This window comes from Lytechinus variegatus, chromosome 8 (genome assembly GCF_018143015.1).
Source record: "Lytechinus variegatus isolate NC3 chromosome 8, Lvar_3.0, whole genome shotgun sequence".
In the NCBI taxonomy this organism is placed as follows: Eukaryota; Metazoa; Echinodermata; class Echinoidea; order Temnopleuroida; family Toxopneustidae; genus Lytechinus; species Lytechinus variegatus.
The window spans coordinates 34,674,315-34,699,656 of record NC_054747.1 but is presented as its reverse complement, the minus strand read 5'-3'; the positions used below and the strand labels follow the sequence as shown (position 1 = coordinate 34,699,656).

Genomic DNA, 25,342 nt, shown 5'->3' with positions numbered 1-25,342 from the left:
GACGTCACCAACCCCTTTTTGTATTTCGCCAATTTCTTGAAAAATTCGCAATTTTTTTAGACTCATATTGAGGCAAAAGGCGTTTCCCATTTGCAGTAAACCACTTTTGTTTTGTAAGCACTGGGGGATCAGCTAAATGCAAAGAAGTGCTGCCACCGTGACAGCAAAGCCTAATACGGTCAACCCCTCAGGGGTTTGCCAAAGTCACATACCCCTTTTCCATATTTTGCCAATATACATGATATATGGAGAACTCTATAAATTCGGAGCCCTCATTGAGACAAAAAAGCGTTAGCCACTTTTATTGTCTTAAATCAACTTTGAAACGGAGTAACCTTTCTTCTTCCCGCTTCATATGAAGAAGTATAATGACAAATCGAAGCCTAAATCTATCAGGGGGATGATTAATCACTCGGGGGGGGGGGGGCCTTCCATTCACGAGTGGATACCATGCGCGACCATGGGGTCTCGAAAAGCACCCTAAACACACAATTTCCATATTCTGAAAATGCACCCCTTAACAAGTATTGGCGTGTGAAACCCTACCCTTAACAAGTATTGGAAACAAAACGATACTCTTGGCAAATATTCCTGAAATGAACCCCTAAACAAGTACAGGAATGTTTTATTGTTACGGGTCATTTGGTTGTCGGCTTTACCTTATTTGGTTTAGTACGACCCCACCTTCTACACCTCGCGCAAATAGGACTCTAAACACGTAGTGTTGGGGCAAAAAAGACAACCTTTATAAAACATTTTAATTTTGTTTTATCATCCCCGCAAATTCGACCCTAAACACGTAATTTTCCTAGCAAAATAGATACCCTTTTTCATTATTTTTATGTTTTTGACACCCTTATCACGTTACGTACGTAACGTGCCCTATCGTGAAAAGGACATCCTTTTTACGTTTTTTTATGGTCGCGCATGGTATCCACTCGTCAATGTAAGTGGCCCCCCCCCCCGGGTTAATCACCCACCCCTTTTCCGTATTTTGTCAATTTATGGGAAAATGTGCCAATTTGGAGGCCCATTTATAGGCAATACGGCGTTTCTGCTCTATAGGAAACCATTTAATTGTTTTGTAACCTCTGACTTGAAGATAAATAATTTTCCTCTATCAGCTACATATAAAGTGCTGTTTTCCCTCCTGATTAAGAAAATCGCGGGCAAATAACACTGATATTTAATCAAAATCTGACAAAGAATAAACAAAGATAATAATGATATTTTAAAGATTTGCATAATTTCGGAAACAGTTCTAGGCGTGTCATCATGCAAACTCAATAAGCAAACTGATAATGTGATATTCCTCGCTTGTTCTAATGCATTTATTATGTAAAATTTAGTTAACTCCCCTTTTTTCCTCAAAGAATTAAAAACAAAATCAACCGACAACTAAATCGATGCACTAGATATTCATTGCTACGATTTATTATAACCATAACCATATGTATGAAAATATGAAGTAGTGATTCACGTAATAAGAAAATAAAAAGTGATGGACATGAGAGGGATCGTCGTGGTCTAGTGGTTAAGACTCTCGTCTTTTAATCTGAAGGACATGGATTCGATTTCACGCCATGGGTGTTTTCCTACAGCAAGAAATTTACCCACATTGAGCTGCATGCACTCAAACCAGCTTAGGTAAATGGGTACCGGCAGGAAGTGATTCCTCAAAAAAACTGTGTGCACCGGAATCGGTAGACCAGCTTAGCCGGGGATAGGAGCCCCTTGATCACCTACATGTAGGACGGTGGATATATGCACCATACAGATCATATAATATTTCACTATTTTTATCATCAGCCCTCCAATAAATACGTGCATATAATTGTTTTACAAATATCGCTAAAATTCAAAATACCATAACTTAAATATTTGCTATCGGATTTTGATAGAATTTTCAGAATTTTGCTTGCTGAATTCTTTCCTATTTACTTAGATATAATTTTCATCCTGAATACCTCTTTATCCCATAGCTGCATAGATAGATATGATAATAATATCGAGACATTAGTAAGCCTACGCCGAAAATGATACCACGTTCTGGGTATAAGACTACCAAGGCGGGGAATTCCACGCAACATTTGACCCCAGTTTGCTCGTATTCAACCCATATTTTCACTAAACATCACCAAGTACATGTATTGCATCGTTCTCATGATCATTCTCTATTGCTCCCGATCTTCCTATAGCTACCATGTCTACTGTAACGAGATGCTGGAGTTACTCCGTAAACCATTATGGCAACTAAAGGCTCCAGACAGAAACCGTAGGATATAACCTCTTATTTCTGATCAGACGTCCTCTGCACCCTCTTAATTTGGTGATAGTTCCCCATGACGACGTGTTATACGTCAGTTATGTTAATATGCAGCATTAACATTGTATCAACGGATTCGGAGATGTATCTATAATCATCAAACAGCAGGATTTGATTGGCAGCCATCTAATGTTTTTTTATCAGCATTATCATTTTGAAGAATTATGGCGGCCGTATTTCCGTCACGGCCATTCTTGTCATCCAAGGCTACAACAATGTTCACGTTTAATCTCAGGAAAATGTGTTTCATCTTCATTGTCTTTCTGCATTGTTTTGTAGTTTCATCGTGTGAGTATTGATTTTTTTTCTCTCATTCTTCTCATGATGATGGATAAAGGAATCTCTATTAATATTATCTGCCCCTTTTCCTCATGATGAATATTAAAAGCACATTACAGAGTAGCCTCGTCGGGATGAGAAGATATGCTTTTGTTTTCACGATTTTTTGTACCTTTTTCTTGAGAAATGAGAAATAAGCAGTTTCGATATCTTTTCATACATTATTATAATAATAAATGATATGAAATTTATTATAATGAAAACAAGTTCGTACCGAAGATTGAATTACATGAATCTGTACAGAGTAAAAAAATTCATTATGCAAACAGGTAGTGAAGATGCCTAATACTCCTATGTTGGGCATTGATTACGATATATCAATACATGACATATATTAGAACTTAAAAAATACAATATATCCGTACGTAAATATAATATGATATAATAATAACAATACAATAGGGTTTGTATAGTGCATGAATCCACCTTGGTTGGCGCCCAAGGCGCTCCTATATTACCCTGGCTAAGCTAGTCTACAGTCATAATACACATTATGCATATAATATGATATAAATTACAAAGAGTTTTTCTGGTTGCAAAAGGGGTGACATCCTCTTTGGACCTTTCCGAAAGAAATCAGGGTTTTTTTTTAATCTCCCAGCTATATTCTTATGAGAAACTAAATTAGCATGATGTACTACCCTATGCATGTGAACATAAACTGGGTGTAAAAGAAATATACCTGTTTTCATTTGTTTATATACATTATTTTTAAATATAATTGTGGATCTACCCCCTTTAGCAACCACACTGAAATGCAAAATAAAAGCGTGGATAGAGATAAAGATAATGTTACAATTACCCATAATCGTGTTATAGCTGTGGGGCGATTGTAAAACTCAGTACACTTGACTTCTTATTTTGGAATGATAATAGCTTCTATTAATCGCTAAACCTAACCAAAACCAATTCAAACGTCAAGCCTAGATATGTATGATTTCGTTTTATTTAATGGAGTTGACAAGACTGTCAAGTTTGGAAAATGTTGCTACAATTTTATTGTCCGCGGTCTCCCCTGCTCTTGAAATGGGTTGGTCAATATTTTAACCAATATCCAATTCTATTAGGCAACGATGGGTCGCATTAGTCTGCAAGCACAGGCCCTCATTGAGACTGATTTAAAAGTGTGTCTCAAAGCAAAGACTAACTTAAATAAAGAGAAATGATATTTCAATTCAGCGAGCAATAGGTCCATCAGTACACAAGATATTATAGGCTGCACCTTTAGACCCTTATATATATTGATGGGTTTGTAAAGAAGATTAAGGTTTACTGAGACTTTTTGCCTAAACACATTGGTCATGAAATTGCCCAACTTTAGGTAAGTGAAAATTGCCAAATATGTGTTATTCCTCGTTTGAATCGCATTTATAATTAGAAATCAGGTAAAAAAAATTACGATTAATTAAAATTGGACTCGTGTAAAGACATCCCCCCCGAAAACGCCTATTTGGCCCTAATGCGTTGGAACTGTACAGAAGTTAGTACCTTCAATTCTATTTCGACTACTCGAAAATCGACAAGATCGATATAGGCCTACAGTATACCTAAATAACAATTTCCCGTAACTATTCCATTCCTGGATTATAATTGTACTTGTTAATAATGTAACACAATAAGTTGTATTATAGATAATTCATGATAAATTTAAACTCGCAAAATGTTTTGGCGAAAGGCATGTAAATCCATGTCTTTAGGGGAATTCCCATTAAAGCTTGCCTCGTGCTTGTAAACACCAAAGTTGTGAAAAGCATATGTAAGGGAAATTTAGGGTAGGAAGAGAAATAGTTTACAAAAGTTAGCAAAAAATCTAGTGGCGGATCCAGGGGGGGGGCACATCTATTTTTTTTAAATGTAGAAATTTCGTTTTTATCCAAGCGTATCCCCACCCCCGTTTGAAAGTGAGGTCCATTTTTCCTTGCTTTTCGAATTCTCCACGTAGACGAAATTACCTTAAATCAAGGTGAAGACTTGTTTTTCTTGTCAAATTTTCCGCGGAAGAAATGACATTGAATTTTAGGTAAAGTCTCTTTTTTTGGGGGGGGGGAGGGGGAGGGCTCCGTATCTGTCAAATTTCAATCGGGAAATGTGCCCTTTCCCTTGATAGAAAATTCTGGATCCGCCCCTGACGGTATCCGAAATATATAGAATAAACAAAATGATTTAAAAAATGAACGATTTTTTTTCTAAAACATGATTGTTTTCATTGAAGCAGAAGCTTTAAGGGACCCGGTTGTGACAAGTTACTATCAGATTAAGTAAGGATTTCTTTACAAGGTGAATCCAAATTATACAGGGTGTTTCAAAAAAGGGTAACCGAAATTCAAAGGTCAGCTTTATCAAAAATGCATAATATATATATATTTTTTATTTCTATTCTACATTAAGTTCGTATCTAATCATATTTAATATGGCACCTTGCTTGAGTCACAATTGTAACGGGTCACATAGTTCTGGTCCATCGAAGCCAAGGGTTCAAAACCCACTTTCCAAGTTTTAATGTACATGCACGAAACCCACTTGGTTGTAAGGGTTTTGTTTCATCAGTTTTTGTTTTGAATTATAGTGAAATGCTATCCCCTCTGTAAACGTTTTGTGAGTGACTGACATTTACATATCAACTGTCTAGCTTCAATCTCTGTTGAACAAGTTCATACCTTTCTTCAGCACCAACACCTTCAAGGTTTCACACTACCACCGTCGACGCTGCACTTCTCTTCTGATCATTGCATTACAGGATTGTGATCTCATGCCAATTAATGTGCTCAACCAAATTTTCATCTAGACACATTTATGTAACATTCATTTGCAAAGAAAAAAATCGGAAGGGTAAAATTTTCCCTAAAATTAGCGAGGAAAAACTGTGAAGAGACTAAAACCTTACAACAAAGTGGGTTCTGTGCATGTATATTAAAACCCAAAATTTGGAAAAAGTAGGTTTTGTACCCTTCACATAATTTAATAGAGCATGACTCTGTGGCCCATGACAACAGTGAGGTAATTAAGGTATCAAAGTTAATGAAAAAATTATGAGTTACTTGATTATGTAGATTATAAATCACAAGAATAAATCATGTATTCTTGAAAAGCTGACCTTTGAACTTTGTTAGAAACAGTATACAGTGTACAATCTAGTACACCACATTAAGTTTAAGTAAGTTATATTATAACATAATCGAAATGAAGGCTTTATGTACAGTATTTGTTTGTAACCAATATGTTAGCATGTGTTCACATGCACTCTATAATAATATTATTTGTTTAAAATGGAATTCAGATTTTTTAATCGTAGTTATGAACGAAAAAAAATTACGAATAGGGTGAATAAAGACGACATTTTGAACTTTTTTGAACGAGCTTTTAAAGGAAACTATTTTTTACCTTGTCAAGCGTTTTAAATCATTCACATCTATCCAGGCATATTTGTACTAATTGTGGATCATTTCCTATAGTCATGCTTTCGTTTGATCACAAATGAAGACCGCAATTATCATTCAAAGAGGAACACAAAACACATATGGGTTGTTTTGAGTTAATAGATGAACATCATCTGATGTTCGATGACCAGAGATATAATTTATATCGCCCGTTCTATATGTTCATTAAAGATGTAATTTACACTCTCTATTACTAAGTTCTTTGTTTTAATGAGTAATGCATCTAAACATATTTTGCCATTTTATCTGATTTTATTTTTGTATATTTGTAGACCCCGACTAGTGAGGAGAGCTTCATAACAGAAACTAGTTTTTCGTTTAGTCATCCTCAGGCACTAGTCGGTGGTTATTTATTCCTCTTGTATATATTCTTATTGTCTTTTGTCTGGAAATAAAATAAAGAATTAAATAAAAAAATTAAATATTTTTTCTAGAGAGAGTGATCATCATTATTGACACTTAAAGTAAATATAAATTGATCGAACTTTATTTAGACGCATCAATGCAGAGTACAAATTAAATTTGTAATAAAGAAAACTTATCCTTAAATATCCGTTTCATTCCATCCGATGCTTGAGGAATGGTTGCATGTTATATATATATGAAGCAAAATATTTCAAGCGGAAATTCACTCTGATGATAGTATGTTGGTGAATGTGTGATGAAAATCTATCAAAAGAATGAGAGATTAATTTTTAATGTTTTAAACACCGAGGAAAGTCATGGAGATAACGTTCAGGCGTATCGCCGTACTTCGCAATCTTGGCTTTTATTTGGATCATTAGACAACAAAGAATGTCTTTCGTAAAGCACTAGTAGTAGATGCAAGGACAATACCTTCAATCATTTTTTTTTTGCTTATTTGTTTCTTTCTTACAAAACCAGTAAACCATATGCATCTATGAAGGCCTTTTTAAAGAAACAGTTGAAATCTTAATTAAGGAACAAAAATTTACTTTCTCCTTCTTCAGCATTTAAAGTGTTCACGGAGCAATCAGTAACAGCAGTGAAAGGGGGAAATGTGTCCTTACCATGCAATTTCACGGGAAATCCAACTATCGTCTGGTGGTGGAGGCATAATTCAACAGGAGCCACAGACGACGACGCAAAACTCGTAGCCCGCGAGTACAAGGGAAATGTAGAAGGTGTAGGAATCGACAGGTTCAATATCACCAAGTCTGAGAACGACTACCGCCTGACAATACGTAATGTGTCTTTGCTAGACGAGACCACATATTCTTGCCAAGTAGAACTCGATAATCATAAAGATGAGAGGGGCTACACGAATTTGAATGTTATAGGTAAGTTTTAATTAGAACACTCATAATAATAATTGTAATAATATTTCGAGTTTATATTTGTTTATTCATATTATTTCCAAATGACGCAAAACACTTATTTAATTTTAAATCACCATTTGAAAGGTTGGAGAAGTGACAACATTTAAAAAAATGTCACTCCTCCAACCTTGCATAAAGTTGACTCCAGAATTTCAAGTATTTGATCGAAAAATTTTAAGTGGTAAATGCAATACTTAGACATATAAGGTTTGGTCATCTTCCAACCTTTCAATTGTCGATATAACATTTCATTTTTAGAGTGAAGTGCCTGATCACATAGACCTAAAACAACTTTCTCTGATTTTCCGTCGAACCTTAAAGATTTGGCATTTTTAATGAAACTTTTTATCCCCGTTTTTTTTAACTCAGATTTTCACTCGTGTGTGTTATGACATTGTATATCGGCCTATCCCGTTTTACCTGACTCAAATTAAAATTAATTCTTAGGTTTGCCAGAACTTTATAATATCAAACTGTTTTTAATAACCTCTGCAAGCTTTGGCAAAGCCCATGGAACCAGTCATCAAGTTATGTCATGTGACAACGCCAGGACACTGCACCTACTTCATCAACAAGGATCCACCTGAACATGTGAACTTAGTTTGTGAGCTCCATCAAGTTCGACCCGCAGCAAACCTGACTTGGATCAAGATTGATGGCAAACTGCGGGAAATCCCTCCCCCGCTCGTAGAAGAACGGAGTGGGCTCTACACCGTTTCATCTACATTACAGGTTAAGTTATTTGATAAAACAGTTTATGCTGCTGTCACATTCCCCCCTACGGCCGCCGTACGGCGAGTCCAAAATATCTAATTTTATTCAAACCACCCATATAAAGCTGAATCTTAAAACGTCTGTTATCGAGTCGCCGTACGGCTACCGCAGGGGAAAATTGACTGTTCCATTACATTGCAATTCTGAACTACAAAAAGAAATCATTCGAGGTTTAAACGAAATGTGTTCGAAGGTTAATTTGGAGAACACATTTTTCATTGTTTTTAAGTACAAAAAATTCACAATGAATATTTAAACTTATACTAACATTACCAAAATGACTAGATCCTTTTAAAGACAATTTGATGAATGGTAATATTCAGTCATCATGTTCTTGTACTTTACTTTTCATCTGAACAATCCGCCGTAAACCTGTTATTTCAAGCTCTCACAAAGGGAAAGTCAGACCCTTCAATGAATTTGCAGTGCAATCAAATGGCCAATTAAATTCAGTATTCATGTGGCTGCTTCATTATCAAAAGGTAAAAGAAAGTAGTTGCAGTAAAAAAATATATTTAATGAGAAAGTCTTTTAAATCAAGATTAATTGTCACCTAGATCTGGTACATTAATGTAAACTTATAAGGTCAGCCACTATGAGTGATATAACCTAGACGTAAAATGTTTGTTAGGTAATTGGTTATACAAGGCGTTTACCAGAAAAATGCTGTCCTTCCGACTTTTTAGGGTAGTTACCATAAACAAAAACTAAGTGTAATGTCACATGACCAAGGTCAAAGATCATTAGGATGATCAAGTATTACTGAAGATCCCTCTTGAGTTTTAGGTCATATGATCAAAGTAAAAGGTCATTTAAGGTCAATGAACTTTGGACATGTTGGGGATATTTCTTAATTTCCATCATAACTGAACGTTTATGGACCTGGTTCCTGAAACCAGGTCCAAACTTGGATAAGAATAATGAACTATTACTGAACACATTGCCTGGGTTTCAGGTCACATGACCAAGGTCAAAGGTCATTTAAGGTCATTGAGCCTAGATTATATTGGTGGATCAAAACGAAATCTTAACCAAGGTTAAGTTATAATAACTCTGAAAGTATATGGATCTAGTTCATGAAAAGCATCAGTGAACGTCCTGCGTGAGTTTCAGGTCACATGACGAAGGTAAATGAACTTAGGCCGTGTTGGGGGTATTTGTTGAATGGCCATCATACCTTCAAAAGTTTATAGATCTGGTTCATGAAATGTAGACATAAGGGTAATCAGGTATCACTGATCAACTTGCACAATGTTTTGGTCACACGATCAAGGTCAAATGTCATTTAGGATCAGTGAACATAGTATTTTATCTTCATATGAATGTTTTTTTGTGAATGATCATTCTATAGTCGTTTTCAAAGTCAGCACTGCTGCGCCATTGACTCGCGTATTAATTAATGCAGCCGACACTGCCAGAGGCACTCCACTTGTTTTATTTAGACAAATAAAACACTTGGGTGATGATTTTATTTCGTTCTGTTTGAATTCATTTTTAGATTATTAACACAAGTGATATTTATCTTTAATTGACAGATACCCAGGTCAGAGTTCGATCACCAATATAAATGCGAAGCTAGAGGAGAAGCGGTGAATGGGGTCTCTTCCATGACGGCGTCTTTTGGTACTAAAGGTACTTTCCTAAAAGCTAATGCATTTCTTTCAGGGATTTTATTTGATTCATTCAATTAGTGACGCATTCTTTCATTTTTCGAATTCAGTTTTTGCTATGTAGATTTTATCAATAACACGTAATTTATTAACATAATTTTTATCATTTTAATCATTAGGTGGATCCAGGTTTTTGAAAAAGAGGGCTGGAACCATGTTTTCAAATATTTATTTTCATTTATATGAGCTCTATACATTAACAAAAAACACAAATTAAGGCACAGACTGATAAAGCGAGCTCGAGGCACTAGCCCATTTTCTTATTTTTTAGATGATATTTATTATTTTTTAACGATACTGTGGCCTGACAATAGTTCCGACAGTTAATATGGAGACCAGCGCTGTTCAATAACTTATGTTAAACAGTCCTCTTGGTCTAACATTCTGTAGACGTGGTAGATATAATATTCTTCATCAAATATACGAAAGGTTACGTCTCATGAAAAGGGTCAACATTTTCACGAAAGGTTAGGCCTATGTTACGCGTCCACCACACACGACGCGACCTGATTGAACAGAACAACCCCTTCATCATGTTCATTTGACTTTAATCAGACGATTGTTTTTTTTTTCCAAATCACGACTTTTCATCTTGTTTTTCTATATATTTATCTATTTCAGGGTTACACTGGGGATATATAGTTCTCATAATATTTGCGATAGTCATACTAGGAGTTATATTCACATGGTTCTATCACAGACGTTTTGGCATACCCTGCTTATCACAAGGTAATTATTGGCACTTCCTATTTGTAATTTCGAAAATATTTGAGAACCATTTTTAATATCATCGTTTTAAAACAACTTCAGATGTATTTTCAGTGGAGTGATCAACAAATGTACAGGAGAGAAACATTTTATCATTTGAGTACCTATTTAATTAGAAGTATGGTTTAAAGCATGTTCAACATGTTCAATGTAACTCTGCATTTTTCGTAAAAAAATATACGTCACAAAGATCCCTCTTCGTTTTGGAGTGGCAGGGCAAGTGTATTTTGATAGAGGAAAAATTACCTGAAAGTGACGACACCCTTTTCCCTCGATTTAATAATAAGAGTTACGTGACCTAAAATTCTATTTTCGATTTTTTCCGGCGGTCTGTTCTTCCACACTTAATTCCTGTTCAATACTTGAAAATGCAAAAATGGTGCCCCCCCCCCATCATGCCCCAGTTCCTGTTTGAATATCATATCAAACGTACTCATTTCTATTTTTCTGCATTCAAGTTTTTTATAAGGCCTATCTAGAACTTGTATGCTATAACGTAACGATGACAACATCTCGGTCAGATTTTTTCTGTTTGTTTTCGTCTTGATTATTGTATGCATTGTGTTGAAAATGGAAACAAAACCAGAATTAAATTCTATGACATGAAATATTAGTCAAAATTTACTAGATGAATACGTGTTAATTGCGTCGATGAAACAGTATCAGGAAACACGAATACGAAATTTTTCTCTTTAATTATTGTCATTGAAAGGACATGAGTTGAAGTCGCATTAGAAAAAGCAAGTTTTCAGAAATATCACTTGCTATTTTCATTCCCAATCTAGATGGAGCAGGACCAGCATATCAACCCCCGGTTTACAGAGTACCTTCAACATGTTCAAACGAAGTACAAAGTAAGATTGATTCGAAAACGTGTATTTTATGACGGGGGAAGGGGGGACGTGCATGGAATCTTACTTGATGTGCAATTCAAATTTAACACTAGTGTTTCCATATTGTATTCAGCAACATAATAACAAATAATGAACACTTGAAAAGTTATCAAAATTTCAACAGCACTGTCGTGTGCAACACGTCCTTCATTTTCACCATAAGATAAAATTCCCATGTGGCAAAAGCTTGGTTGTTTGCTCAATTGCTTCGTTAAAAAAATAGTACAGGGGCCACGAAATCTAACCCTAAACTTAGCATACAACCATATTGTAGCCTTAACCCTATATCTTGGTCGACCGAGCAAATGTCATGTCACCTGGAAAACACACATCAGAATGCTCATTTTTGACGTTTTTGTACCCATTTATTGACCCCGTCCCACATGCTTCCATATGAAAAATTGTGTGAACAACCCCATTTTATATTCATAGATAGATTCAAGATAGGGATTGCGAAGATATCTAGTTAATTTATTAACTAGATATTTATTAACTTAATTAATCAAGAGTTAACTTTTTGTTGCAATCCTTTTCCTATGATTGTTTTATATATAAGTGTACAATTTGATGAAGTTACTAATAATTTATCAAGAATAGAGAATTGAATTTTAATTAATCATTTATTCAATTTGATGTTAGGTAGGCGCATTTCATGAACGCCATTGATCATCATTACCAATACTATCGTTACTACCATTTCATTATTATCATTCTCCTTATCAAATTTTGCATCAATTCTACATTGGAGGTCTTCGAAGTGAAATACGGAAGTACAGCCATGGATCGCTAACGGACAAGGTTCTTGCGGAGGGTATTGCATATCCAAATGCGCCGATACGAATGGCAATCGTTGGTCTTACAGGTGCAGGGAAATCTTCCTTTATCCGGTCCTTAAAATATGCGTTCTCTGGTGAGCTTTTGTTACTTTTTTTCCAGCCATATATTACATTCCAGACCTGTGGAAAATAACTATCATAATAACACCAGAGGCAACACAAGCAGTTACAGAAAAAAAACAATGATAACAGCCATAGAATAAGGGAAATGAGGATGTCGACGATCAGGTTTGTAATGATAGAAATAGTAATTAAGGACACGATGATGATACTACTCCTGGTGATGATAAGAATAAGAACGAGACGGTAATATGACACCAACGATGATGAACATGGGTGTAGTGGTTCTTGGTCTTGGCTACTGAGGGTTGCGTGGTCGAATCCCATTGTTGTCTAATCCACACTTTGCTACTCTGGACCCAGGTGCAAAATGGGTATCCAGTGAAAGTCATTGTTGCCTATCCAGTGCTACGAGGCGGAAACGGGGGGGGGGGAGGACGGGGGACCTGACCCCCTCCCCCCACTAAATTTGAGGTGGGGGGACGATCCCTCCCCTATTTTTTTGTTGATAACCTTTTTTTGCCTGTCAATTTTGTTTCCTGCACCCCCCCCCTTAATTCAGGTGGACCTCCCTATAATATTTTGATCCATAACCTTTGGTGGTCCGGTTACAGCCCGATAGACCGCGGATCCGATAGACCGCGGGCCCGATAGACCGCGGGTCCGATAGTCCGCGGTGTGTGTAAAATTATTATCAGGACAATATAGTGAAATCCATGTCATCAAGAGGTCAAAAGGTCAATGATACGAGTCCATGGGGTTCTAAAACGATGACCCACAGGACAATCGCCCCCTGACATCTACTTCAAGTATTATCCCCATATTTTTATCGCCGGGACTGTTACCCCCCCCCCCCCCCCGGAAATATAGCCTCTAGACGCCATACGGAGCCTCTAAAATGCCATCGACTTGACGAAATGGCGAGATACTTTATCTTGCCATGTCGACTAAATAAGCTTATGTCCGCATGGCGAGATACGTTATCCTGCCAAGTCAGTCCACTTATAAAAAGTTATATGTTAACATGACGTGATATTGTATCTTGCCAAGTCGACTTAAATATGTTACATGTCAACATGGCGATATATCGGGATTCTTGCCGGGACTTGTACACTTCATATCTCGCCATGTGGACATATCGACTTGACAAGATAGAATATAACGCCATGTCGAAATAATGAGCTTACTAATTACTTAGGCGGCGGAAGCGGGGGGGGGGGGGGGGCTTTCCCCCCTAACTTTGAGGTGGGATGACGGTCCCCCTAAATTTTTAGTTGAGAACCTTTTTTTGGTCGTCAATTTCTTTTCTACGTCCCCCCTAAATTGAGGTAGACCACCCTAAAATATGTTCCCCCCCCCCAATTTTGGTTGATAACCTTCTTTTTTTTCCTTGTCAAAATATTTTGGTGGTCCCTCCTAAAAGTTTGGTTGATTTGCTTGTCAATTTTTTACCTGTGTCCATCCCAAAGTTTCAAGTGGATCCCCTTAAATGTTTTGCCTTCGGCCGCCAATGATTAATTAAGACATGGTAAGATAAAGTACCACGCCATGTCGTCACGTTAAGGCATTTTCACAATTATTATTTTCATAATTATCTGGGGTAATTGTCTGGAGAGTAAATTTCCGGGCGGAGGGGTAACAGTCCCCGGCGGTACAAAATATGTGGATAATATTTTCCCTGAAGTAGTTGTCAGGGGGTGATTGCCCTAATTGGGTTATTGTTTTAGAACCCAGGCGCGGATCCAGGATTTCGTGGGGAGGGAGGGGGAGCAAATTTGACCTGATGTTTGGCGCCCATGTGTACTTTTCGAAAAATGGCGCCCACTCCCTCCCGGCCAGGCTAACTTGAATTATCTTATAATCACATTAAACAAAAATAAAGACCACTTTTTAATGTGTTCTTGAAAAAAAATCCATGAATACATAAATACCAAAAGGTAGGGGGACACAGGGGCGGTTCCAGCCTTCGCCAATAGGGGGGGTGGGGCGCAAATTTGTTTCAGCCAGATTTTCCCCGATCGGCAGCTCGAAGATAATTTTTGTTTGTTTTTTTTGAAGAGGTAGTCCTCATTAGTCACTTCTTGGCTTTATTCTTATAAACTAATACATAATATCATAATCCTCATTATATAATGCGAGCCCGAAGCGCGAGCTAATTTTTTGGGAAATTTTATGTATTTTTTCCTAAAATTTGAACTGATTCTGGGCAATGTTTGTTATCCTGAAAAAGACATGTATGCAACTTGATAATTAATACGAACGCAAAGCGCGAGGGGTAATGAACTGATGAAAAAAGGTACCTGTTAAAGTAGCATTTAACAATCAAATAATGCGAGCGCGAAGCGCGAGCTGAATCTTTTTGAAATTTTCACCCAAAGAAAGGAAATTCTAAGCACTTTTTTTAACTCAAGCAGAAGAAGTATATGAGGTAAACAATTAAAGGAAGCGGGAAGCGCGAGTGGAAAATTTCTATATTTAGTCCTATATAAGAACGAGACAGTCTATTCATGATTTGTAAATCCTAAAAAATATGAGTATTAATAATGCGAGCGAAAATCGCGAGCAAAAAAAAAAAATATACGTTTTGAACTGGTACCTGTTAAAAAGGTACCTGTTAAGGACTGCTTGCACTTAGCCATGAAGGCGTCACATATTTAAACAATCAAAAAATGCGAGCGCGAAGCGCGAGCTGAACATTTTTGAACTTTTTTAAAGAAAGAATGGAAAATTTCAATCAGTTTTTGAAATGGTGAACAGGATAGCTATGTAATTTAACGATTGATGCGAGCGCGAAGCGCGAGCAGAAGAAAAAATCGAGATTTAGACCTAAAAGTGGGCCACTCTGTTCATGTTTTGTAAATCATCAAAAGGATTAGTAATATGGGGTCTTCCTACATTAATAATGCGAGCACAAAGCGCGAGCAGAAAATTTTTGACATTGTGATCTGAAACTAGATAATGATTTCAATTAGAGAACAAGTTGGGCATCTGAATAAACATGCGCGAGCGTGTTTCATATTTAGACCTAGAATCTAGGCATTCTAAATACAACTTTAATCATGAAAATCATGAAACTTTGATAGTCCGATCTGAAAAAAGAATCATTTTCAGCTTTATATTTCTAGCACTTTGTAGAAAAATTGTAAGGTGGATATGGATCGCACTTGAAAAAGAGCTGATATTATTATTACTTTGAGTTTTGACATAGGACCGGGACATCCTTACGACATGCCATCATATGAAAATGATGACTATCTTCCTATTCATCTTGCTAAGCGCGAGATGAAACAAAGGGACAATTTAATTATTAAATTGATATCATATTTATTAATGCCTAATGAGGGCACGAAATCTGATGATATCATGGCATAAAAACTGGACTTTTTACTTTTGTGATTATGAACAGGATGCATCAGTTGATATATTTTTAACTATTAATGCGAGCGCAAGTCGCTAGCTATATTTTTTGATAAACTGTCATGAAAAGGGGATTTTAAGTAGTTTGTTGTATAAACAATATTAAAATATTTATATAACTCGCCAATCAAAATCCGAGCGTGCAGCGCGCTAGCTGATGCGTCTTAACAATCAGACAAGAAAAGGGATCTTTTGAAAACTTTATGGAATACACGAAAATATAGGTACCTGATAAATCAAAATTTGGAGCGCGTAGCGCAAGCAGCAATGTTAACATTCAAACCATAAAATTGACATTTTTACAGAGCACTTTTTAAAAACCAACTTGTAAATTACACAAAATAATGAAAGTTCGATTTCCGAGGTGAAATATGTGTTGTATATTGATTTCCAAACTTGATATTCGAACTCCATATTGAACAAGATATGTAAATCACCTAATAGGCAATGCGAGCGCGAGCGAAAGTTTTATATAGTTGCACGAAAGATTTTTTTTATTTTCCAAGTCTTCCCCTCATCTTTTGTTGTGCCTTCGTCGTTCTTCTCTTCCTTTTCTCCTCTCTTTTTCCTCCTTTTTCCCATTTTTCTTTCCTTTTTTTGCTCCGCCAGAGGGGGGGGAGCTCGGCCCCCTGGATCCGACTATGGGGACAACGGGCCGGAAAATATGACAAGGAAAAAAAAGGTTGTCATCGCCAAAGTAAGGTCATCTCGTCCAAAACACATGTTTTATTTCGATTTAGAATAATGTATTTCTACGATTATAAAAGACCAAAATAGTAGGGGGACATTTGATATTGTGTCCCCCTACTATTTTGAGTAGGTGGGACACGTCCCCCCTGTCCCCCTGGGATTTCCGCCCATGATGTAATATCAATGGGAGCGCGAAGCACGAGTGATTTTGGGGGGTTTCAATTTGGTTTAACTTCTCACCAGAGTAGGCCCTACTAGAATATTGTGAACGGGAGCTATAGTTTCTGTACTGTTGTTTTAATATACCCTTCAATATTATAAATGATAACCTCTAGGGAATATGCAATCTCGACTAATTATCCTCATCAGTGGCGTATTTATTCAGCATGGATGCAGGGCGGCCGAGGGCACCAAGATATTTAAAAAATAAATGAAATGCGGGGGGGGGGGGGTAGACGTTAAAGAAAATCTGAGATTTTATTCTTGAAAAACACATTGAGGTATCTCACAAGGCCTAAATAAATAATGAGAACGCGAAGCGCGATCTGATTTTTTTTAATAGAAATTTCCTGTATTTTATCTTGAAAGCCTAAGTCAGGGGCCAACCCAGCTTCCGCCAATAGGAGGAGGGGCCATTTTTTTCACCATATTTTCCCCGATCGGCCGCTCAGAGTTGATTTGTCCAAATGCCGTAATGAGCCAACAATTTCGAGGGGGCTCGATATGGCGTATCGCATAAAATTAATAAGAAGTTGGCAGTGAGCGAAGCGAGCAAGCAAATATGTTGACACTTTTATTACAAAAATACAAGGTTGTGATAGTATAGATTTTGACATAATGTTTGAAAAATAATAGTATATTTCATCCTAATCCCTTTCCTTTTCTCTCTATTTTTTCTTAGCCTTGATTCTCTCTTTTTTTGTTGGGGGGGGGGGGGGGGCAAACGCCCATGTCCTAACAGTCATTTCCTAAATTTACTTTATAAGCAACATAAATGTGTTATAATCTCATAAGCCATATGCAAGCTAAAAATTAAATTTCATGTATATTGTCCTGAAAATTTAACATTCTGGGCAATGTTTGTGAACCTGAACAGGACGCGTATGTAACTAGATAATTACCACGAGCGCGAAGCGCGAGCAGAAATGTTAAATATTATGGCCTGGTCGAAAAGTTAGCCATTAAGACGATACATATTTCAACCATTAAACTGAACATTTTTTATATTCCAACCTAAAAAGGCGAGATTTCAAATCCCCCAATGGGACATTCGACATTCACTTCCATCTCTCCTTTTCTTATTTTTCTTCCCATCTTTCTCTCTTTTTAATATTAGTCTCTTCCTATTTTTTCTTCTTCTTTTCCCCCTTTTCCTTTCTTTTCTTTTCTTTCTTTTCCCTCTTCCTCTTTTTTTCTCTTTCCCCCATTAATTATCCCTCTATCTTTTTCTTTCTTTTCCCCTTTTTTCTCTTTTAATTTTTTTTCTTCTCTCCCTCTCCCTCCCCCTTCCACTCTCCCCTTCTTTATTGTCTTCTTTTCCCCTCTTCCTCTATCTCTCTTTTTTTCTTATCTTTCTTCCAGTCTTCCTCTCTATTTAAATATTCTTCTCTTCCTTCTTTTTTTTCTTCTTCTTTTTCCTCGTTTTCCTTTCTCCTTTCTTTTCTTCTCTTCCTTTTCCCTCTTCTCTTTTTTTCTCTTCTTTCCCCCTGTTCTTCTCCCATTTTCTTTGTCTTTCCTTTCCACCTCTTACTCTCTTTTCTATTATCTTCTTTTCCCATCTTCCTCTCTCTTTTTATTCTTTCCTTTTCCCCTCCCCCCTCTTTTTTGAGCTGGGGGGGGGGGGGGGGTGGGTGACACAGTTCCTCCTCGCCCCCCATGGATCCGCACCTGATAGAACCCCATGGTCTTGTATCATTTCTCCTTTGGACCTCTCGATGACATTTGAAATATCTGATCATAATTTTACACGCACTGCGGACTATCGGACCCGCGGTCTATCGGACCCGCGGTCTAACGGACCCGCGGTCTATCGGACCCGCGGACTATCGGACCCGCGGTCTATCGGACCCGCGGACTATCGGACCCGCGGGCTATCGGGATGTCCCCGGTGGTCCCCCCCCCCCTAAATTTTGCCAATGTCCAGTACTGTGTGCACCTCAATAGCAAATGACTGGAATACTCTACAGAGAGTGGAGGATGTGCATACATTGTTGGTGGGAATGACTGATAATAGATCTGTAGCGCTAAGATTATGTACGATGTATGTCTTAGAGCATATAAAATAACCAGAAAATTATCAGCAATATCATTCAAAATAACACCAATTACGATGATAATAATGATGCTTATAAATACGATAAGTGATAATAATGAAACAACCAATGATAATAATATTGATGTTAAACAAATGCTTCGTAACATGACAAGTTCTTTTATTTTTTTTTGAAGGTGTGTATAGCAAAGAGATAGAGGTCGTCGCAGGATCATCTGCGGGTGGAGTCACATTGGAACCAACCTTCTATGAAATCACGGATAAAATACACATACAAGACAACAAAGGAATGCGTGACTTAAATATTAATAAGACTAAGAAGATAATGACAAATATAAGTAAGACTACTTTTAATTATGATATATATCAGATATCTATGGTATAACAGTGTAGACCTACTCAAATTTAAAAGATAGTTTAGAAAATTTCAATTTATTTGTAAACGTAAATTATGATTTCTACTTTACCTTTAATTTGATGTATATATAAAAATATATCTTAAACATTCACGAATTATCATGTACTCAAACTAACCATGCATATTTAGCCGTCTGTTTTCTTGTGTGAAATGAAGAATATATGCATAAATTATAAAAAAATCTATCATTTGTGAATAAATTAGCATAACACCAATCCTACGTACACATTGCAGATCAAATAAAGCAGAATGGGTAATGGTAGTTTATTAACAGAGTGAAAAAGGAAAAAATCATAAGTCGTAATGTTTAATACGCATAGCCCACTGGAAGAACATGTAACTGAAGTGGTTTTCCTGGATACATAAGAGTTATCATTAATGTTATTATCATTATCATTATCAATAATATTATTATCATTATTATTGTGAATATTATCAGTCCGACCTCTCTTATCCGGCCTCCCCTTATCCGGATCTCTCTATTATCCGGATGCACACTTGCCGAGATTTTTTTTTTAATTCAATCTAGTACCGGTACGTGAGGAAATGAGATCTCAATCTAAATTCAATCCTATACATAAACTCACTTTGATTGCATATATTTCCCAACATAGTAACCCTACACCATACATATTTTTTCATGAAAATATCTCACCAAAATCACCAAAAGAACTTTAGGAATTATAATTTCCAGTAAATCAGGGTGCAGCGCAACTATTTCATCACGTTTCTCTGTTTGTTTCGCGGGAAAAGCAACACACGTCTTGCTGGCTAACTTTGGGCCTCAATGTGGACAGCGTCATCTATCATGTTTGAGCCCACAGTCAGTGTAACAATGGCTGACATTGCGAAGCTGCGACACCCGCCGCGATGATCTAATTTTAAAACTTGGTTTCATCGAGTCATTCTCTTTCTTTCGAGGTATGCTCAAAGTATACCTCAGTCATTATAGCGGGTAAATTATCCAAGAATTTTGGCCATCGATCGATTGCATTTCCATAAAAACACTGCCTATAATTTGCACCAACTCTGCAGTGAATATTTCTGTACCGTGCGCCCACTTCAACAGTGTAGCTACCGACGGTGGCCTGGGGAGGCATCCGGCAACATAGCTGCGTGCATTTAATATTAGGTCTCCCAGATACAGATAAATCCCTTCCGGATTGCTGCTGGTCCCAACGTGTCCGGAGAAGAGAGGTCGGACTGATATTACAATTATTTTCATTATTATCATTATTTAATCTCCGATTTCTCCCCTTCCTGTTATCCTCTTGACGTTTTGTCATTGATCTGTCATCAGAAGAGCAAGTGATATCTCTCCTTATATTTGTTATTCGGTGAGTAATTATTTTTCAATAAAAAAAATCATGTCCTGAACTTTGGTAAATGATTAAAAATATGAACTATTCTAAATCTCTGTCCTTAAAGTTATCGTATAACATTGAGATCGAACGCACTCTCGGGTATATAGGTCTTTCTTTAACAAAGAACTCATTTGGACACTTCCTAAAAATCAAACAATTTCATGTTAGAAGGCTATACGAGTATTGCATCCTGAATTGTTCGATTTCATAGTTAAGGATAAATTTAATATTTGTTTTTATTGAAGAAAAAATATTTTGCCAGGTTCCTAAATTATAAAGTTTTCATCCTTTGCGCAACATATGGTTTATGATAGACACTTTTATTCACTAGATTTTTTTTACATAGAATTGATTTCAAAGTTCGTAACGGAATAACTTCACACTGGCAAAACTTAATACAGGTTTTGTATTATAATTTACTCTGATGAATTGATTATACTTATCACGAAATGAATAAAGAATTAAAGCGTAGAAATTCTTCCATTCCTCATTTTGGTGAAATAGTCACGCATCAGATAATATTGAGACCCCACTTTCATGATTCGCAACCGTATTGAAACGGTGATCTTAATCGTGTAATAATGGTAGTATTTTATTTTTGTATGGTGTCTTCGAAAAACATTTCTTAATAATTTCAAAACTTGGTAGTGATGCAGAATGTTGTAATCATCAGCATCACACAAACTTGCTTTGGGCTCATTTTAACATTACTGTTTGATACAAACTGTTTTGGCCTTGAGCGACATGGCCTTCGAAATACATTTCTAAGTTTCCCTGCATTGTCAATTTTTAACTAAAAATTAACAATCCATTCTCTTCCCATCAGTCCAAGTGATGTACAAACCGATGTTGAGGCCGTCACCAAATTTCTCATTAAACTATCCAAAGCGGTGAGGACCGAGTTCGGTAAGGATTCCTATTTTTTACATTTTTTAATTTTTTTAATTTATTTTTTATTTTGTTTTTCGACTATTTATATGGTTTTAAAGCAATGGCGTTGACCGTTGCAACAACAGTCTAAATCTCACTTGTCCCTTTTACCTATACCTTATCCATGTTAACCCATAATGCATCATTTCTAACGCAAGGGTGTAGGCTGTGGGCGCACTGTGCACGTGCATCCTCCCACCAAGGCAGAGGAATTCCGACACTGGCAAGCAAAACGAAATGTTTACCCTTTCTGGTTTAAACAGCTGATATTTCACACTTCAGTTCCACCTCCCCGAAATGATGTGCCGAGGATGTGCACCTCCCCCATGCTCAAACCAGCCTACGCCCTTATTTTATATCGGGTATTACCTTTTTAATATCGTGGCGAAATTGCGATACCTATAACCATTCTACCTCCATGCTCTAACGTTAGTTAACGGTGCTCCAGGGGTTTCGTAATTCGGTGAGGCGTTGTAAAGTTCTGAAAATTAATTTCCCGGGATCCACTATGTCCTGATATCCCTTGACGAGGGATAAGCTATACTTGAATTGTTTATGTACTAGCCTACTAAAGTTAGGCCTGTACTATTTGATCCGAGACCGGCTTGATATCGGACAAAAAATTGTCGTCTTGCATCTTCAGTGCTGAGTCGAGAATTAAAATGTGTTTCGTATTCTGTCGCGTACTGCATGCGCACGTCCCTGAATTTTTTCAACTCATTTCATTGACTCCCTTGGCATGCTTGGGCGTACAGCGTGTGGCTCGTTACCGTTGCCTAGCTGTCAACAAGGACGCAGCGTGACGGAGCCGACCATTAGCCAATCACACACCTTATGCTGGAGGTGTGTCCGGAGAGAATTCCCGCGGTATCGTAGGCACGCGCATTGATATTTGAGGGCCGTATATCGTTTGCCAATAATGGTTTCCTGTATTAAAATACACATCTCCTCTCGCAAACGGCCTTATTTGCTATTTTCGGGGCTCGGTGAATATAAAGGCGTACTCTTAGTGTTGTATACTTTCAGCATTAGGCGTCAAGGTGTGTTATTTTGTGGTGGGGTTCACTACCTTGAGCACAATAGCTCAAGAGGTGTTCGTACAGCCTAATATTGACTTGATTTTCAAATTTCGTTGCAGCCACCTATCCAATGGTTATTGTGACGCATCGGGACAAGATACCAGATCAGACCACAAAGGAAGTGATACGCGATAAACTCGTCAACATGGATATAATCCAAGACAAAATCATTTTTGTCGAGAATTTCACAGAAAAGCCAAAAGACAAGTCCAATAGTGAAGACTTAGTTGAAGAGTTCTTGACGACTTTATACACAATGCTCACAATGGCTGATGGCAATCTTGTACAACAGTTGAATAAAACACAATCTTTAGCTGAGTAAAGAGCCAGCATGCCTGCTGCATCAACAACTAAGATGGGGGAAAGTTTTAAACATTCAATCTTTTTTCTGTTTCTGTTTATGGTAACTCCCGTATGAACTCGACAGGACAGCATTTTGCTGGTAAACGCCAAGCTGGTATATAACCAATTACCTAGGAAACATTTTACGTCTAGTTTAATCAGTCATAATGGCTGACCTTATAGACGACAGAAATATATAAGAAATTCTTAAAACAAAGAAATGTAATCGCTGATGTGGTTTACGGTACACTAGGCGAGAAAATGGAAATTTGAGAGTAGAGTAATCGTTCTTGAATGTTGTCCTGAAAAAGACTGTAAACCAGAAGAGATTGATGAGTTGAAACGGCTTGAGTAGTAGGATGGATAAGGAGGTGCTGGCTTGAGTCGGCGAGTAGAGATGATGAGCAGAAGCAGTAAAGAGACTCGACATTTCGGGCAGGTTGACTGTCCGTCTTCATTATAAAAGATAAATATATAAGGACAATTAATTTTGCTTTCGCAATTTTTCTTTGTGAAAACCTTTGAATAAGATTACAAAGATGACATTTGGGGGAAAAATGAAAATTTATAATTGAATCTTATTCATAATAAAAAAAGGAGATTTTACTTGCTTGTGGTAAAGAATGTTTGTGGCCAATTTCGACGCAATCGCGAGAACGGCGGACGAGATCAGAATGGGACCATCATCCCCCTCCCCCCACTCGTCAATACATCCCAAATAGCCCAGTCCTTTTAGGGTTAAGTGAAGAGAAGGAAATTGGTTTTGATTATCCTTGTTGTCCAATATTTTTCAATTTTTACAGTATATTTAATTGATTATGCGCTCCACAATATTACTCTCATTTTAATGGAACCAAACATATTCGATGATTTGTTTAAAATATTATGCTAATGGCTCTGTATTTAATAGTGATGACAAAAAAATGTTTGTAGTTTCAGCAACCGTTGACTTTGGGCCAACATGGAATTTGATCAGGAGTGAATGGCAATATGCAAATTGCTGTGGACGGACTAAGCAGTCATTTTTTTTCCAAATGAGTGAACTTCATAATCTTTTTAGATAAATTAGCAAAGTATGGTTGTAGTGCAAGTAGTCTTAAATGGTTTCACTCGTATCTTGCTCATCGCAAACAGTATGTTTCTGTAGAAAATAATAAGTCGACAATTAAAGATATCAATATAGGTCTTCCCCAAGGGTCGGTACTTGGCCACTAATGTTTGTTTTATTTATAAATGACCTACCAAAGAGTATTCCAAATGGATCTGTGTTCATGTATGCCGATGATACGACCATATCTGTATCAGGCACATCTAAACACGACATTGAAACACAGCTTAATGAAGTAATGAAGCGAACACATGAATGGTTAATTCGAAACAAGCTTATTCTCAATGTCGATAAGACTAAGACAATGCTACTTGGTTCGCGTCAAAGAGTTTGCACATTACAAGATAAAAACTTAGATATTATTATAGACGGAAAATCCATAGCATGTGTAAATGAATATAAATGCCTTGGTGTTATCATTGACTCATATCTAGACTTTAGGAGTCATACAAACAAAGTTGTAAAAGATGTTAAGCAAAAGTTGGGTATTTTGAGGAGACTGAGATCTACCTTCTCCGCTGAACAATTGTCACAGATTTACTGGGGGTATATAGTGCCCCATATTCTCTATTGTTGCAATGTGTGGACAGGGAGAAGTGATGTCAATTACGATATCCTTAATCGCCTACATAAAAGGGCAGCATACTTAATTTCACACTTAACTTGGGAAACCCCGTCCAATGAAGTATTTAATAAATTATCTTGGCCAACATTGGACAAACTCTTTTGGAAATCTGCCTGCTGCACAATGTTTAAAATAATTCATGAACTTGCCCACCTATACTTTCACGTAGAATTGTACTTCTAGACACCGTACTAATGAGGAACTCTAGACGATCAAATAAACTGATTTTGAGACTCCCAAAATGTTCCACCTCTTTTTATCAAAATTCTTTCCTTTATTCAGGTGCCACAAAGTGGAACAACCTTCCGGACGCTACGCGACTAGAAAAGCGGCCAGCCTCCTTTAAATTACTCCTAAAATGATATAATCACAGATAAGAATATGACATCACTTCTCATACTTACAGCACATGCTACATGTATTGTGTTTTATTAGAAATGCATGATCACTTCCTCGATTTGGTTTTTATCCTATGCTATCTTATGCTTTTCTTAAGAATATGCCTGACTGGTCAAATATTCCATAATTACCTTTGCTCCTGAACTCTCTCTCTCTGTTTACCTCTGGCCCTTTCTCTCTCTCTATCTCTTTCTTCCTATCTTACCACGTCCTTTTACTTTCTCATTCCAAATCTTATTCTGATGTGTATATATA

The 25,342-nt window shown here is 37.0% G+C and overlaps 1 protein-coding gene across 1 annotated transcript; it reads left to right on the top strand.

The window, feature by feature from the left end:
• The first annotated feature begins 2,115 nt into the window (after nt 1-2,115).
• On the top strand, nt 2,116-23,069 carry LOC121420419. Its single transcript, XM_041615047.1, has 11 exons — nt 2,116-2,614; nt 7,074-7,403; nt 7,939-8,174; nt 9,752-9,848; nt 10,508-10,615; nt 11,440-11,508; nt 12,296-12,457; nt 18,999-19,160; nt 20,541-20,577; nt 21,431-21,510; nt 22,673-23,069. Exons 1-11 carry the CDS (start codon nt 2,491-2,493, stop codon nt 22,933-22,935), a joined length of 1,668 nt encoding a protein of 555 aa, XP_041470981.1. The 5' UTR covers nt 2,116-2,490; the 3' UTR covers nt 22,936-23,069.
• The last annotated feature ends 2,273 nt before the right edge of the window (nt 23,070-25,342 follow it).

What these genes read in the sequence shown, in the direction of transcription:
- LOC121420419 (XM_041615047.1), top strand. Translation starts at nt 2,491, where the DNA reads ATGGCGGCCGTATTTCCGTCACGGCCATTCTTGTCATCCAAGGCTACA. An exon ending in CTTAAAATATGCGTTCTCTG is followed by an intron (nt 12,458 to 18,998) that starts GTGAGCTTTTGT and finishes TTTTTTTTGAAG; the next exon opens with GTGTGTATAGCAAAGAGATA. An exon ending in GAAGATAATGACAAATATAA is followed by an intron (nt 19,161 to 20,540) that starts GTAAGACTACTT and finishes ATCTGTCATCAG; the next exon opens with AAGAGCAAGTGATATCTCTC.